General features: G+C 39.9%; 1 protein-coding gene across 29 annotated transcripts in view; it reads left to right on the forward strand.

Annotated features, from left to right (window-relative positions):
* Positions 1-18033, forward strand: part of LOC102237123 (ankyrin-3-like) — a 132035-nt gene that overhangs the window by 81794 nt on the left and 32208 nt on the right. For 16 of the 29 annotated variants that reach the window (XM_023327322.1, XM_023327323.1, XM_023327335.1 and 13 more), the window contains 12 exons: positions 1007-1204; positions 1468-1566; positions 2102-2200; positions 2444-2542; positions 2639-2734; positions 3296-3368; positions 9191-9314; positions 10919-10930; positions 14274-14376; positions 14914-14964; positions 16080-16189; positions 16953-16985. In XM_023327322.1, coding sequence (XP_023183090.1) covers positions 1007-1204; positions 1468-1566; positions 2102-2200; positions 2444-2542; positions 2639-2734; positions 3296-3368; positions 9191-9314; positions 10919-10930; positions 14274-14376; positions 14914-14964; positions 16080-16189; positions 16953-16985 — 1097 coding nt within the window. Of the gene's footprint in view, positions 1-1006; positions 1205-1467; positions 1567-2101; positions 2201-2443; positions 2543-2638; positions 2735-3295; positions 3369-3464; positions 3556-6240; positions 6721-8499; positions 8693-9190; positions 9315-10918; positions 10931-14273; positions 14377-14913; positions 14965-16079; positions 16190-16952; positions 16986-18033 lie in introns of those variants that run through there. The other 13 variants (XM_023327315.1, XM_023327330.1, XM_023327327.1 and 10 more) reach the window with 11 other exon arrangements.

Genomic DNA, 18033 nt, shown 5'->3' on the forward strand with positions numbered 1-18033 from the left:
GAGTGCTTCTGGCAAGTTGCTACTGGTGTTATTCTGGAGGAGTCTGTCTGCATAATCTTTCATACAAATGCAAGCTGTACATTTTTTCAGAGTCAGACATCATGTGTATTTCCATGCTCAGATAACAAAAACCATTAAAAGATCCCATGAAAATTAACTCAGAGCTGATTTTTAGAAGGTCGGTTTAAAAAAAGATAGTGTGTCTTTGGCTGTATATTTTTAGAATGTGCTCTAAATTTACCAAATGTGACAGATGCCTTTTGAACACACTCTTAATCTTTTTTACTAGCTCTATTTTAAGCTTTAATCTCCTTGCTACTTTTTGGGTCCTAAAGCTGCATACAAATTTGAATAAACCCTCCTCGGTTTCTGCCAGTGGAAGATACACTCATCAGCCATAACGTTATGGCTCCCAATGAAATCCCCTGCAGTGCTAATACTGGTTCCATTAAAAACAGTATTAGCATCTTTAGCTGTTTTAAGAGAATGTTTCGGCCAACATGCATCAAAGAGCCTTTGCCACACCTGACCCTGTTGCAGATCCTAAAATGTTTCTTGATAGGTCCAGTTTTGATAAGTATTGACCAGCAGATGAGATATGGGGATTCGAGTCTCTAACCTGGAATTAATTTAACTTATGCCTCGTTTCACTGAGCAGCTTGGATTGGTGTGGGTTGGTGCGGTTTGTTGCGCTATTTTGTGGTTCGGTATATTCAGGAAAGGGTCCAATTTTAGATCAAGTAAAAATAAGTGATTGTGGATCAACCATCTATTTTTATGATACTTTTTGTTTATCTACGTGGTGAAGTCTTTGTACTTTGATCCATTATGTGTGAAAACAGTTTCATGACTCTGAATGAAATAGATCAATTATAGAGAAAAATAAATGTCAGATGTTTTTGTCACCTTGAGTACAAACCTGAACCATGAATTAAAATGAGGTTGATCACATAAATGACCTGCAGTTACATCAAATTAGTATTTTAATTCCCCTTTCTTGTCCTAGAACGGCTACACGCCTCTCCACATCGCTGCCAAAAAGAACCAAATGGACATCGGGACCACACTGCTGGAGTACGGCGCAGACACCAACGCGGTAACGCGGCAGGGCATCAGTCCAATTCACCTGGCGGCGCAGGAGGGCAGCGTGGACCTCGTGTCCCTGCTGCTGGCCAAGAATGCTAACGTCAATGTGTGCAATAAGGTGACCGATGCCAGTTTTTACAATCCTTGCTGGAAACACGTAAACCGATGTTGTTCGAAACAAATCTGAAGGAACATGTTTAGCATTCAATCCCAAACCATACAAAATGTGATTTTTTTTATTTTTTATTTTTTCCTCCAGCGGGATCTTTGGAGCTGCTTTGTTTTAAAAATAGAGTTGTTATCCTGTGGTTATGTTCTTAGCTACATCCAGGACATATTTGTTCATGCGTTGTACTGTGTGTGTACTTTAATTTAACACAGAGTGGACTCACGCCCCTGCACCTAGCAGCTCAGGAAGACAAGGTCAACGTTGCAGAAATCCTTGTAATCAACGAGGCTGATGTCAATTCACAAACAAAGGTAAAACTCTCTCAAACAGTCCAGTCTGCAAATACAAAAAAATTGTACCCTTATTCGGTTTTTGTAGTTTTTTGTTGATTCATTCTTTCTATCTTACTTAGAGTTTTAACATTTCAAATAAACAAAATGTGTTTACCGATCATCCTGTTCTGCATCAAACAAATACATTCTAATACAAAGTCAACCTGTATGTGTCAGCTGAGGCTGATCTGCCTCAGCTGAAGGTTATTTGGGGAGTGTTTGTGCTGACAGGACAGATGTTTATAGAAGAAAGGTCATTCCTGCTCTGATCTCTAAGTGTTGTGCTCATAATCATAACTCAACATGATGTATGAAGCAGTATTCTGGTTTTCAGTGATAACCTGCTGAGAGTTTGGTTATATGAACATGTTTCCACATTTTTAAAAGAAATATCACTAAAAAGAGAGATATCTAATAGAAGTTATGTTACAGCTTCATGCCCCTATTGACTGTCCATAACTACCTCCTACTCTCCCTTTCATCTTCTTTCCTTTTCATGTCCCTCCATCTGCAGATTGGATACACTCCCCTACATGTGGCCTGTCACTATGGCAACGCAAAGATGGCAAACTTTCTTCTGCAGAACCACGCCAAAGCCGACGCCAAAACAAAGGTAAACCTCCTCAATGTTGCAGTCAGTATCAGTCACTTTAAATCTCTTTAATATCTATAGCAGCACCAATTTCATGTTTTTTTGTTGTTTTTTTTTTAAACAATAGATCAGTCTTGTAGCTTATCCTCAAACCAGTTTGAGCTGAGGAGGAAATCCTAACCATTCCATCAAGTCTCAAACTCATTTTACCAAAGAAGAAGTTGTTTCAATTCAAGTGTTGTCACTGTGTCTGTCTCCATCTAGAACGGCTACACTCCACTCCACCAAGCAGCTCAGCAGGGCCACACCCACATCATCAACCTGCTGCTTCAGCACGGAGCCTCGGCCAACGACCTCACCGTGGTGCGAACACCGAACAGACAAGCTAAAATGCTGAATGCTTTCTATGTTTTCTGGACCTTTAATATTGTTCTCTTTTTTTTTCCCCTCAATGGTTAGAATGGAAACACTGCCCTTTCAGTGGCCCGTCGTCTGGGGTACATCTCTGTAGTGGACACTCTGAGGCCCATGACTGATGATAACCTCTCAGCTATGGTGAGACACTGTCTTCTACTCAGCAGTTTCTTGTTTAATGTTAGAAAAACTACATCAGTGCAATTAAGCTCTACTTAATGGTGTAGGTGCCGGCTTGTCCAAATCAAACCTGGCCTTCCAGTCAGCAGCACAGTTAATGGAGCGAGTGAACAAATGTGGCATCATGAGCCGGCAAGTCAGTCCGTCACGTCGTGTCACATGTGTGACTTTGCCCTGATTAAGAAACAGAGAGAAGGCTTAGATTGGAGCTTAGATTTCTTCTCCTTAGCCAAGGTCACCACCAGTGACCTTATTGACACAAGGCTCAATGAGGAGTGTGAGGGTTGGCCACAGGAGAAGAGTTTGGACACGATACAATGCCAAAGTTAGTGGGAAAAGTAGGGAATAATGGCCAGTGAGAAGCAATCTTTTTGAGTGGTAGGAAGTAAAAGACTGCACAAGGTAAAATCCATGTATGCTGAAGTGTCAAGTTGTTGAACAGACAGACAGAAAGAAAGTATGTTTCTCCAACTATGTGTCATGTCACTTTGTGTGTGTGTGTGTGTGTTTTTTTTTATTCAGAGTGCCTCGGAAAAACACAAAATCAATGTCCCGGAGACCATAAATGAGTTCCTTGACATGTCAGATGACGAAGGTAAGTGAATTATTGTTAAAATAGCTCAGATTTTATTGTTTTTTTTAAAAATCATGATTATCACCTATATTGTGTGGCAGATTTCTTTGACAATTGCATACTTAACTGTACATGTATCCAAATCACGCAGTTCGGACTAATGTGCCACAGATTCTCAGAGAAAAGTCTTTTTCTGATCTTGATGAAGGTACTGGTGACCAGTTTGAATCTGTTTTGTGCTGTTTGCTTTCTTTAACTGTAGAATCTGCAGACATTTTCTTATCTTTAGTTCATTGTGCTAAGCAGCAATTGCTTTACTACCAATCAAAACTCGTACTTCAGCTGAGTGAAGTGATTTGTTTGCAGTTGCTGTTAGACTATTAACCACTTGTGCTACGAAACCACATCCTGTCTGTTTTTATTGTTTGTTTTTGTTTTTGCATCATTTAAGTTACATGCATTTTATTTGAGATCTGCAAAGTTATTTTCTGTCAAGCTTTATCCTTTGACTCTGCCGGTCTTGGAAAATCAAACATTGATTATCTTTGTCAAAAAAAAAAAACACTTTCTGCAAAATACTGATGTTTTTTTGACTATTCTCACAGTAAAACTGCAAACTTCTCTGCACTTATTGGGACTTTATGTGATAGATCAACACAAGGTAGTGCATGACAGCCGAGTGGAAAGACAATTATACATGGTTTTGACATTTTTACCATTAAAAATCTCTAAATCCTTTGCAGTCATATCCAGTCCCTGTGAGTCAATTCTTGTAGATCCAAGTTTTGTTTTTTTGTTTGTTTTTTGCTTTTTTGCAAAATAGCTGAATGTTTATGGATGGAGAGTATCTATAAACATCAATTTTTAACTTTTTCCGTACGTTTTTGAGTGGCTTTAGGTGTGGGTTTAAATCGGCTGTTCTAAAACATGGAAGTCTGTTAATCTAAACCATTCCATCGTAGCTCTGGTTGCATGTTTAAGGTCACTCTAGAGGCGGAAGGTGAAATGATGTTCTGTCTGTGAAAGGCTCCAACAAGTTTCTTTCCAGGACTTCCCTGTACATAGCCCCATCCGTCAGAATCGACTCTGACCTGCTTCCCCGTCTCTGCTGCAGAAATTCCTCATCACAGCATGATGCTGCCATCACCATGTTTCACTGTCTATTCGTTTTATCCTTTCACATGTACTGTTGTGTCTTTTGATCAACAATTCAGATTTTTTCCCTCATCGACCATGTCACTTCCTGTGTCTCCTACATGGCTTATAGCAAACACTAATCATTGCTTCTTATGACTTTTTTTTTCCAACAGTGGCTTTCTTCTTGCCACTCTTCCATTAAAGCCATGTGTTCCTGTGTTCCCTGGTCATGTTTACTAATGTTCTCCAGCGAATCTCTGTGACCAGGATTTAGTGTGATTAAAATGCACATAGTTGGTTGCGCTTGATGTTATTTAGAGAAAAAGGGGGCTGAATGCTAATGACTCAGGATTTTTAGGTTTAAATTGTTAAACATAGAAAACTACAATTCTTTCACCTTCCACTTCACAATTTTGTGCTATTTTGTGTTAGTCGTACAAAATCCAAAGAAAATACACTGAGATTTGTAGTTTTAATGAAACAGAATGTGGACAATGTAATGGGATATAAATACTTTAGAAAGACTCTTTATGCAAAAGATCACAAATTGTGTTTTTATCACTCACATGATGCAACAATAAGCTCCAAAGCCATGACCACGGCATGCTTTGTTACAGAACACCTTTATTCCTTCAGAGCCGTGTTTATGGTACGAGTCACACTGTTTAAAGCTGCCACCTTCAGTCCACTGCAGTTTGTTTTGGAACCACCGACCTAACGCGCTTGTAAAATTGATGAGGTTGTTCACAGGCTGTTGCTCAGGGGACGGTTGGGAGGGCGTCGGTTTTTTGTCAGGTGATACGGCCGGACTGCACAAACATATCAAGTGATATGTGGATGAATCTATTTTTGAGCTTAATCCTCGCTGGCCTTGTGCGCTCCCACCAGCGTGATCTTTATTTTTTATTTTTTTTAAAAGACGAGATGATCCTCCTTGTGCTGTGTATGAACTCTTTGTAGTGTGTGTACATAATTCATCTGCAGTGAGCCTGTTCAGGGTGGACTTGATAGCAGCCCAATAGAAGCGAGGACAGATTGGGTGTTTGCTTTCAGGAGTGGAGTCAGTCCCTCCTCGCTGCCGGACGGTTTTTGGTCTGTGTGTAAGTCTGTCTTAAAGAGGCAGGAGAAAGTAAAGACTTACCACAACTCTCTTTAATCCAATATGGGGAAATCCTATTATAGCGCAGGTTGGATAGGTTGTATGTGTTGCTTCTAGCTGTTTGTGTGGCTTTTCCTTTACTTACATTAAACTTTTAGCAGGCTTCTGTAGTTTCCAGTTGTACTGCGAATGGGTAAAACTTTTAACATTTATTATGCCCTTCTGTTGTAGGGTATTTGAAGCATGTTACCAGATCTAGTCTGGTGTTTTTTGTGTTAAAAGTCACTGGATGCGGCATGCAGAGCAAACAGAAAGACGAAGGATTGTGCCTCAATATTTTCTTAAAGACTGGCAAAAAAAAAAAAAGTGCCTGCTGAGTATTTCATCTTTACTGACACTACTTCCTCCAGTTTGACATCCAGCCAAACTCTCCCTGGCTTCCAGCATTAAGAGTTTCCCTTTTTTCCCCCTCTCTCATTCACTGTCCTCTCCAGTGAGATTCTCAGGCATTTGCTCAAAAAACCTGTCAGCTGACTGTGGCTACTCTCCACGGAGCCCTAAACTCTTCCAGTGACGGTTCTCTATGTCTCTGCTTGTGTTTGTTGAAGACTAGGAGTTTTCTTCCCCTCTCTCTCTCTCTCTCTCTCTCTCTCTCTCTCTCTCTCTCTCTCTGTCTATCTCGCTAAATCCAATAAGAAGAGCTTTCTCTGAGCCGCCTGCGGGAGAATTAACTCCTGCGGTCAGGCGGCTTTTTGACTTCTGACATTTCTGCCCTCACGGCGACACAAAAGTTCCAAGAGTTTGGATTTGTTCCATTTATTTGCGAAAAAAAGAGCGGAAGAGATGGCGCGCACCGGCGGATCCAAACGCGCAACTTGTTATTGTTGTTGTTGTTGCCCGAGCGCAGTTAGGCGCAGGAGTTGAATGAAGAAAGATCGCAACTTTTCCCGTCTGCGCCAGAAGCGCACCGAATGGACTGTTCGGTGTAGGTCTTCCTTAGTTTTTTTCATTTTTAAAAAGAAAATTATTATTATTTTTTAGCTTTAGGGGGTTTTGTTGCTTCAAGTTTGGGGATCGAGAAAAGTAGCGGAGGAATAATTAGCGGAGCTGCGATCAACATGGCTGCGTCGGAAAAAGGTAACCATTAAGGAACATCGAGGATATACACTAATTAACTCAATAAATAAACACACACACACACACACACACACACACACAAAACAACTACATTGAGATGAGCCGTCTAGGTAGCTGAAACATTTTATTTCAGGGCGAATTTATTTATTTATTTATTTGTTAGCGGAGATTATGGTAATGGGGCATACAAACTACATGTTTGTGCCAATTTAATGTGTTTGTACTTGAATGGGTCTGTGAAATGTTACTAAAAAAGAAGTGGGTTGCTTGTTTGGTCAAGTCCGACAAAAAAAGCGTGGAAAACACAGGAAGTAGCACCAAGAATGTAGAGCTCATCGGTTTAATGTATGTTGTGTTATTTTGAAACATTTGGAAATCTGATGGGAACATAAAAACACACAATTAAGTTTCTTTTTTTTGTTTTAGCACTTGCCTGAATTGCACATAGTTCCTGGATGCAGTTTAATGATTCTTTAATGGAAACAGTTCATTTAAATCAACCACAACAATACCTAGAATAATAGATATTACAATTATGATAAGCAGTTTCATTATGTCCTCCCACGTCAAGCCTCACTCAGTCAGTAACAGATGTCGCCCTGGATTTGCATCCAATGCCCCACACTTCTGTTAATTTAACTTCTGTTAAATTTTGTCAGAATCCACCATTGTTTAGGGGTCACTGAAGTAAAACTCTGCTTCAAACGTGTCATTTTAAGCTGTTTACCAGATAACAAAGATTGGTTAGATTAGAACTAATACACAATATTTCAGAAATGACCTTTTATGTTTCCTAAATTACTGTCACTAGTGCCACATTCAGATGTGCAATCAAAATAATGACAATAAAATGACCTATTTTTAATACAGACTGATTGAAGGGATAAAACACATAAGTTAGCGTACGCATGCACCTTTAAATAAACATATTAAAATGCAATTTGAAAGTTTTAGCACATACGTGTCAAACTTAAATCGTCATAAGTTTTTATGTGGCCCTCCGGATTCTACACAAATAGAACCTACAAGATAACCGTTGTGTGCTGAAATATTATATTATCAATCAAATCAAAGCTGTTTTTTATGTATACTTCTAGATGTGAAAGATGTTACCATTGAAGAGATAGCAATTTATTAATATTTTCACAGTTTAGGTAGTTTTATCCATATTTTTTTATGTATTATTGTTGTGTATCATGTTCTTTTTTATGTGGACCATGAATCTGATGAATAAATCAATCAAATCATATGTTCTACTACAACCGGCCCTTTGAAGACATTTGTGATCTTCATAAGGCCCAACATAAAAATGAGTTTGGCTGACACCCCTGTCTTTTAGCATCCAAGTTACCAAAAGTCGCTCATTCTCTGGTGTTTGCTATTGCAGCTGATCAGCTCAAATCTTCTTTTGTGATATCGCTGACCCAAATACGCACAAGCAAAGACTCTTTTCCTATTTAAATAAATCGGTGTTTGATATTTACTGTCAATGTAGCCTAAATTTGTTAGTGAAAAAATCGATACAATTTAAACATAGACTAGTTCAAAACACAAAATCAATAGAACCAATTTGAGCTGTAGCATTTTGTCTTTTATATTTCTTTGCTTGAACACTCTTCTTGTTCCGTCAGTTTTCCACCACAAATTTTATGTTTTCATTTTTAAAGAAAATAAAGTAAAACGAGCTCTTTTGTAAAGGGAAAAAAAAAATCCTCGGCTATTTGTGCGTTAGAGTTGGGTTTTATTTTGAAATCAGACTCCGGAAGTGCTCTTATGCCGCTGCCTTGACGCCGGTTAGTGGCGTCTGCTCGGAGTGCGGCAGTGCTGAAGCCAGGAGGGGGAGGGGCTGCGGTGAAGGAGCACAGTGTTGCAGGCAGGACAGAGACGGACATGAGGGAGAAGGGAAAGCACTACGGCCGCTCCGGCGGCTTCATTGATCGGCGTGTCATCGTCCACCGGTCCGCCGATCGAGGTGCGATGCGCTGCTGAACTTTCCGCTTCTGTGTTGTTTTTCTGGCTTTGCTTGTCGTCTGTGTTTGAGTGCTGTGATAGGAGGTGCGTTTGATTTTTTTTATTAAATTTTTTTTTTTTTTTTTTTTTTTTACAGGACAGCAGCAGATTTACCGCAAAGTTGCTTTATTGCTGCCTCTCCTGATGTTTTCTGTTAAATCCTCTTCCTAACCTCTGAATGAGGTTGTGATTCACGCTGTTGTATGCCACAGCCTATTGAACAGATTCAAATAAAAGTAGCTGTAGGCTGTGTATCTGCAGTGATGTTTTGGGTTCAACGTCACAGTGCTGCTGATTATTGCCCCCCAGGGCCTTAATAAATGCTCTAATCAAATAAGAAAGAGATGGATGCTGGCTGTTCTGGTTTATTTTCCTTCTCTGAGGTGCTGCATCGCCTCCTCCTTTATCTGCTTGTGAAGTTAACAGCTGGATGTTGTGATTTCAACCCCCGCCCCTCCAGGTGAGGATGCGATGACCGGTGACACTGACAAATACCTGCGACCTCAGGACCTCAAGGAGCTGGGGGATGATTCTCTCCCGCAGGAGGGCTACATGGGCTTCAGCATAGGAGCGCGCTCTGCCAGGTAGGCACCTGTCCTTTGAGTTAAGTTTTTATTTAATCTAACTGGATTATTGGGAGATTATTGATGCTGTGATCACATTCATTATAGATTTATAACTACTGCATTGGCCGCCGCTGTACAAAACCGAAGCATGTTGTGAAGTATTTAGCTTCTGGTTTATCTGAACACAAAACAAATAAAGAATAATATAGAAGTCACCTCACAACAAGAGCCTGGAATGTTGCCATCTAACGATTCAACCTGACAACAAAAACATAAAATGATTCAGCGTTTTGCCTGACCTCATTCAAACCCAGGCCAGAGCTACGAAACGGCCCAGAGTATAGCACGATGTAGAGACGAGCCGCATGAGTACACTTTTCAAAGAGACTACAAAAGGTTGTTGTGGAAAACTAGCAGGCTACAGGGGAAAACACATCAGAGGCTATTGTTTCTATAGTGACAGATGGCAGATGTACCGTGATGGCTGGATTGATAAAAAAAGGAAACGGAGAGGTGAGTGGCGACAGGAAGCTGCTAGCATCAGCAGGGCTCGGCAAACAAGGGAAACTCAGAATTAGATGGAAAGATTCCATGTAAACAAGTTTTTGTTTTTGTTTTGATGGAAAAAGTCTCAGTAGTCGCTAAATGTAGTTGCTGTTCAAATGTTAAGATACCGAACAATAAAAGGATTTACTTTTATTTTATTTATCTATTTTTTGCTTCACTTTTTGTGTTTAACATTAGAGATGCACTGATCCAATATTTGGGTCAGAGTTCTAATATTCACATTTTGCAAAACTTTGACTAGCTGACACCAAATTTATCTGATTCCAGTTTCAATTTTAGAAAAATATAATGAACCAGATTTAAGATATTTCTTTCCAAACTTCCTGCCAAGAGATGCCACTTATTAGGAAATCAAGGTGACACCACAGCTTGTGTGAGAAGTTACTTCTTTGTTTTGCTAAAACGTCAAAAACAAGATAAATTATTTGCACTATTAGTTATTCGTTGTATTATATTAGTTGATCTTTTTAAACTATCTTTTGCAACTAGTGTGATTAGCATGGCTAGCATTAGCTGCAGACATTCACAGGATTGTTGCATCATCAGAAACATCCCAAAAGAGAAGTGGACCGGAAATTTTACGTTTCATTTCTAACTTTAAATTGTTCTTATAAAAAAATTTACAGTATGTAAAACTGAAGTCACGTAAAAGTCCTCCTCAAAATGCATTTCTTCTACTCTAAAACTGGATAAACTTTACTTGCCAACTATTCAAATGTCTCTTTCCAAGAATGTGAATGTTGTGAAATATATTAAATAATGTATTATTGATCTGTGTTTACGTATGACGCTGAGCGAGGCCTTTGCTTTCCCTTACCTTTCTGTTTATACATCGACATTGCATGGTTTTGCTTTTGCTGGGCTGCGCACACACATACAGACATTAATACAAATCTAAACCAAATGTGCTTAGAGTTGTGCCACCATGCAAAAGCACAGCATCAGTGTCCTATGTTTAAAGGAAAGTCATATCATGCCTAAATGTTTTCAAAATGCTTTGCTTTTCACTGTTCTGCTTTTTTTTCTTCTTCTTGTTTTCTTGTCCCTCATTCTAGCCCTAGGATCAGGTAAGAAAAGGGCAGCAGTAGCATTAGTAGTAGCAGGAAGCATAAGTGTGAGTCGTGTCTTTCGTGTATTAGAACCTCCACCTAAAGCCACAAGTCATCCTATTGCACATTGGTCTCATCATGTTGCTGTTACAGCGTCGCTCGGATCATTTAGCTCCATTTAGCTGGTTAGCAGTCATCACAATTTCTCATCCCTGTTAACAATCGTTCATCCCATGTGCTGTTTAAGTTTTAAAATGAATTTGTTTTTTGGGTTACTGGTGTGGAAAAAAAAGATGAGAATGCACTGGTGGTGTTTTATTTTAGACTAGTTTATTTTAGAGAATTTGTGGCCGATTTTAGCTTATTTCTGTTTCACCTCAAGTGTTGCAAATATAAAATATTCAAAATAAATATTTATGTAGTTTCTGACAATGTAAAAAAAATACTATCTTTAAAAACCATGTTTTGTCGTAATGTCATCAGCTTTGTAAAATAGTGGGAAACATCATTTTTTCCCAAAAGTGATTTTGGCAAAAAATACAAATAAAAATAAAAAATAACCCACTTGTATTTTTTCTCCACCATTAGCAGGGTTAGTGTGACTAGCATTGCTAACTGTCAAAATCAGCCACTTTGTACATTTACTCTCAGTAGAGTAGATCAGTTTCTTAACTGAGATTTCCCCCAAATTGAAAAAAAAAATCCAAATCAAACTTGAAGGGTCTGTTAGCTTCAAAAAGCTAAAATAAACTAATTTTGCCTCCTGCTATTTGCTAACACAACATCTCCCACCTAGTTTATATTAAGTAGCAGTCTCAAAGAGCAACCCACATGACTCTGCAAAAACATCTCTTTATTTTTAGAAGCAGAACAGCTTTTGTTCTTTCCCCTGACTTCATTTTTAAACACCTCGCTGATACTGAAAATGTGGACAACTTTCACACGGAAAAGTGTTGTCTTTAGCATAACATGTTAACATTTAGGTCCGGTGTTTTTCGCTGACCATAACAAGATGGATTTTTCAAACGGTAAATGGCCTGACTCTGGTCACCGGCGTAATTCTCGGTGCATCTCTGGTTTATGTACTTTTTTTTCCCAGTTTTGATTGTGTGTCTTAACCGCTTCAAGTTTTCTTTAGTGTGTCACCAAGTGTAACTTCCAGGGATCAAAATGTCAGCGTACATCCCCCTGCCCCACCTAACATCTTGTCGACATTCTAGTAATTGAATTCCTCCCAGGATTATTCTAGATACTGTGATGATTTGCAGAGATGGAAAGCTTACACGCTGACGATTTGACATGGCGGAGACACACACTCACATGCACACTTGGCACTTACATGGATGCACAATGACTCAACAGTCAGCAGTTGTGTTTGTGTGTCCGCACCCACTCCCCCAGCAACTGGAAACTGCCAGAACACTGATATATTCGCATGCAGATGTTGAAGAGAAAAAGAGGAAGAGGCGTGCAGAGTGGGTAACCTTCAGTAAAATAAGTCTACTGGTGTACCAATAGGAAGTAGGAGAGCAGAAAAGGATGTGGAAAGAGCGAGACCGAGAAGAAAAAGTAGAAATGCCTTCTTGAGATGGTGCATTGTAGCTGTGAATGCAGAAGCACTGCAACGCAGGAATAGACAGTTGAGAGCTCCAAAGGTTAGAAAGAAACAAAGAAAAGTGAGGGGAGAAGGATGTACAGAATGAGAAAGAGGAGGGAACTGTGAAAAACAAACAAGGTCCCGGTGTGAACAGAGGGGGGCGAGGGGGACACCGTGCCAGCGGGTCCATTCAGTCCGTACAGAGTTGCTTGGTTACTTCGACAGTGTAGGCAGGCTCTGCTGAATAAGGGCCTTCTCTCTCTGCTGAATAGTGTGCCCACTTAAACCCGCTGAGCTCTGCAATTTCTCTGCGCCCCCCATCCTCATTTTACACTCACGCACATGGCGCATCAATACACAAACACAGTACACTGTCCCGGGAAACACAGCAGTAAGATGTCAACCTGTCGTTGTGGGTGTTTAATCATTTTCAGAGGCACTTATTAAGTACAATCCTCTCAGTGCCTAGTAAAAGTATTTGTACTATTTGTCACGTATTTTATTGGGATTTTATGTGACAGCGCAACATATTGTGTCATATGACTGTGAAGTGAAAGGAATACTTATTTGATTATTTTTTAAATTCTAATCTTAAAGGTTTGGGACCATTTACTTTATTACCTCTAAATAAAATCCAGGTTCTATTCAATAAACACAGTCACCTGTGTGCATTTACACCTGGAAATTCTGCTCTTCTGAGAAGGTGTTCTCCAAAAATCTGGCTTTTATGGACTATGTGGCCAGAACAACCTCATTGTTAAATAAACATCCATGAATTTAAAGCTTGCCACAGGCCGTTTTTTTGTCAGATGAGACCAAAATCGTCTCTTTAGCCTAAATTGTTAAGATTATATGTGGAAGAAAACAAATGTTGTTCATCTCCTGAAAACACTATCGGGATAGTGGTAAAATATCCCAAAATATACAAATTCATTTCAAAAATGTTCAAACCACGTATTCATTTTCTTCCTCTTGACAAATATGCACTACTTTGTGTTAATTTAATTGCATGAAATCCTAATAAATACATTATACTTTGTTGTAGTACTGCTACAAGGGGTATTAATGTACTCTTTGATATTGAAGTCCACATTTCTCATCAGGTCTGTGTGGCAAAAGAGTAAAGGAATCTACAGTACTGCATCAATGCTGCAGAAATAGCCACACATCATTGCACACAGCAGTAAAACAGACTGCAGCAAGGTTGAGGGTAAAACATACTTCACTTTTCTGAAACAGGCCAAAGTGGGCCAATATTACAACAAAGTCAATTTGACAGCTGAGACCTTGTTTCTTTTTCAGTTTTCACAAATGTAAAATCTTCTCACTGTCACCTGTCAACCAGGTGCCAAAATGTAAGATCCCTCACGTTTCATCCTTTTGACATCTAGTCTAGTTTAGCTGTATCCATGCTCATAATGCACGCCCACCACACCTTCCCAGAAAAATATTCTCAGCACTTTTTCTCCCCTCTCTGCTTTGGCCAACTTTCCCTCTTTATCTGCTAAAGCAAACGAGCTGACCTCAGTCTCATTTCCATCTCTGAGCAACTTGCTACAGTATCTCTTCCTCCTCTCACTACAGGCTCTTCTGCCTCTTCCCATTTTCCTCTTGACAACTGGACTCTTCTTTCGTCCAGCGACCAAATTCTGGTTCCCTGGAGGTTGCATATTGTAATGGAGTTCTTGCTCTCTGTTTTGTGCCCCGTTCTCCTGTCCATCACTTGTTGTTGCCCGTGGCGCCGGGTTGCATGGTAACATGTAGCCTCCGCTCATTCAGTTCGGATAGGTCCAACACTCTCAACCGGAGCTCCTTTGCCAGAGACAGTATGATGATTGAGGAGATCCTGGCCCCTACAAAAGACACGGTAAGACAAAAATTCTCTTCCTTCTTGCCGTTAGTTATTTCCTTTGGCAGGATCTTTCGCTGACAGTTTTTTAAAAATTAGATATGTGTTGTTTAGAGAATCGCTGGTAAACGCCTGACAGGTTTCACAACTTTCATGTTTTCTATTTTTCCGATAAAAATTGAGTCTCAAGGCAGGTTGGGAAGGTTAAAGCAGGATGCTTTTTCCTGCACAGGCAGACGCAGTGTGGAGGCTATGCTAGCTTTAGCCATAGTAGTCAGATTAAGCATCATTCTTAACAAAGACTGTATTTAAAGAGGCTCAGGAAACGTCTTTAAACTCGATTTGTACTTTCTTCTAATCTGGAGTTTATTTTACTTGGTTTTTTTTATTATTTAAAAATGTGTGTTTTAAACATTTCCAATAATGTATTTGATGATTCAATGCAATACATTGTAATCAGATCTAGAAATCCTTTTCATCATTATTAATCAGTTCATTTTACTGCCCGTTGTCCCAAGTGCAAACCATAAACTGATGTTTTTAATCTTCCCTAAGCTTCAAAGTGTCTGTAAAGACATTTCCTACCTGGTCGACCCACTTAATAAGGTATTCAGCATGACAGATGTCGGGCTTATTCAGAAGTTTTTTGGTTTTGAGTCAGTGTCACGGTGCTTCGTCGTCCATTTGTCTTCAGTGTATTTTCTGTACGTCTGTTTGTTGTGGGATCAAATCATTTCAGTTATTATTTTGGTTGTTTTTTTTTTCATTTCCCTGTCGGTGGACATCAGTTCATGAATGTACATGATCCTTTTTTACGATGTTTGATCAGAGCTCTCTTCATGTCTTCATTTGTCTTTCCATGAAGATTTACTAGTTGGCTTTGTTCCTAGTTACCGTATGTTATCTGTTGTGTCTTCATGTGCAAGAAAAGTTTGTAGGACTGTGTACTTTAAATGTTCCATCAGGTTCTGACCATTTTCACCCTTTTATATTTTGTACCTTGCTAGTTTTAGGTCTTTGTTAAACTGTGAAAAGGAGCCTTCTGCCATGGGGGGTTTAGTACCAACCAGACGTCGGGTCGTCATGGGGATGGTCCATGCCCACTTTGCCAACCAATGGGAAACATATTCTATTACCCAGTTAAACAAATTATTGAACTCTGTGTACAAATTAGGGGTCTAGATTTGTCTACAACAGGATCTTCTTGCAGTCCATATTCCCATTTACTGATGAAATAGAGATTTTGCCTAACTTACTGCTGCAAAGTTGGAACATTTGAGTATAATATTAAGTATGCATGTGCTGAGTTTTTTTTTTTGGTGTATCTGGCTGCACAACGTCGTCTTATCGACTCAAGGTGTTCTTTGCACAATTATCTATAATTTTGTTGAAATCTCTTAAAGTGGATCTTTAGAGAGCTTCTTGTTAAATTTTAATTTGAAATTTGATCAGGGCTCATTCTGACCTTGAATGGTTCTATACCGGTCAGATAGTGCCATGAAATCATAGGGAAGGGAACTTTCTGTCCGTCCACTGACTGCTGGATGGACAGTCCAGCAGTCAGACTGGTCAGACTGGTTCCAGTCTATTTTTTCCAAATTCCTCAATGGTTTCTCTGCTGTCTGATCATTTTGACCTCCTCAGTCTCTTTATTCATTTTTTCTTGTGTCCATGTTGTCCTCGCCGCCGTTTCATCCGTCTTTCCTCTACTCCACGCCCAGCACCTCGCCGTCACCAGGGACCACAGTTCGGACTGCATGCGACGCTACAGCTGGACTCCGGACACCATGGACCACAGTCACAACACCGTGTCCAGCCCCATTCACTCTGGGTAAGAGCACCTGTGCTGCCTCATCTTCTCAGCCGACGTTATGCTTCGAACACATTTACAAAAATGCATTATGCAAACGTGTCCAATAACGCGACTGCACAAAACTACCGTTAAAAACTCCTATTCAGCAAAGCCCGCAGCACCAGATGTGGTGCTGTTAGATTCTGCAGTTCTGCTACTGTAACCATTACATTGTTACAGCTACTTAGAAATGCACTTCATTTGCTGAAGCCCTTGTGTAACACTGCACACCTAGAGACACGGCCCAGAAGCAGGACTTGACTGGCCGATGCTGTGCTAATTTTAATCATTAGTCAAATAAAACTGTAGGCTCTACATGAGCTCATACTCCATCGGGCTAATGTGTTTCATTTGGATCCGGTGATAAAATGCCGCTTTCATGTCCCTGCGCACACTTTGAATATGTGACATCATAAAGTGCTGAGGCCTGCTTTAAACAAACTGCGCTGTGTCTGCACGGATATTAGCCAGTGTTATTTAGAGATAAAATATGGTGACGTGTCACGTCCAACTTTGGTTCTATTTTTGTCTTGTGAATTTGTACATGTAGCTGTTCCTTTGTTCCTCGTCGTCGTAACCGCAGTGTGTGTTGTTTATTTGGTTGCTTGTCTTTTTCCTCACTTCTAGTTTTTAGCCATCTTTCATCCCTAGTCCCCGTAGCAGATCCAAATAGAACTTCTCAGACTTTGATACTAAATCCAGGTTCTGGGGGCGCACTGTCTCCATGTGTTTACTTTTGCAGCGTCTCGTCCCCACTCGCTCAGTACGACTCCAGGTGACGACTGAGTTCGCTGCTCACAGCCACAGTGTCGCAGTGATGTCACTCACTCCTCCATCTCTCGCCTCATCGTTGTTCCATTTTTTTGTTTTGTTTTGTTTTTCTCTTCTCTGTCCAGTCTGCGCTCGTCTCATCCGTGTCGTCTGGTGTTTAATTTTGCAGTGCGTAGACAGTAGAAGTGTGTTGGGAGTCTTTGCTTTACGTGCCGTCACCCTCTCTCACTGTGCACGTCAGAAATAGGAACTGAAAAACAACTTTCAGCGATCCTGCTGTAGTGTATCCACCTTGAACCGTTTCAAATTCTGCCATGTGAAACCCTCAAACCTCAAAGAGTTTTGTTTCTACATTTTATAATGGATAAGCACAGAGTTGGGTGGTGGGGTGGGGGACTCTAAGGAGGAGTGAAAAGGGTAAATAATTTTCAAGTTTATTTAATTCTCAGAACAAAAACATTTTGGTCTACCAGCTTTGCAAACCTAAAGAATAAAATTCTTGCCATTTTTTACTTCGAAAAGTAGCTTCTCCTGTTTGTCAAACTGAATGGAAAGCATCTGTGTTAGATTTTGAAGAATCTCCACACCATGTTCCACCACTACACACAGGCTTATGCATTAAAGCCAAAAGGTTTCATTTTGGTCTTATTCTGAGGTTAAAGAGGTGGACTAGTTGCTTTGTTTTCCATGCATGCAATACATTGGGTTGCATTTAAAAGATGCTACTTGTTTTCAATTTTTATTTGTAAAATATTTTTGGGGGTTAGGGGAAAGTTTCCTTCTCCTACCACTTCCCAGGTATACACTGATTTGTGGATGCTTCACACACTGAGGTTTGCGGCTGAAACATGAATATATGAAAAAGTTCAAAAGGTGTGAATACTTTATAAAGACACTGTGTAACAAAGTAGAGTAAAAGTAGTATTTACACCTCGACAAATCCTCATCCTTTCTCATATTCTGAATATGGGGTGCCACAAACAGCTTGTCATGTCACAAATAGGACGCATAAGATGGGAGTCTTGTTACCTGATCTTGGTGAAAACAAACAT

This window comes from Xiphophorus maculatus, chromosome 22 (genome assembly GCF_002775205.1).
Source record: "Xiphophorus maculatus strain JP 163 A chromosome 22, X_maculatus-5.0-male, whole genome shotgun sequence".
Lineage (NCBI taxonomy): Eukaryota > Metazoa > Chordata > Actinopteri > Cyprinodontiformes > Poeciliidae > Xiphophorus > Xiphophorus maculatus.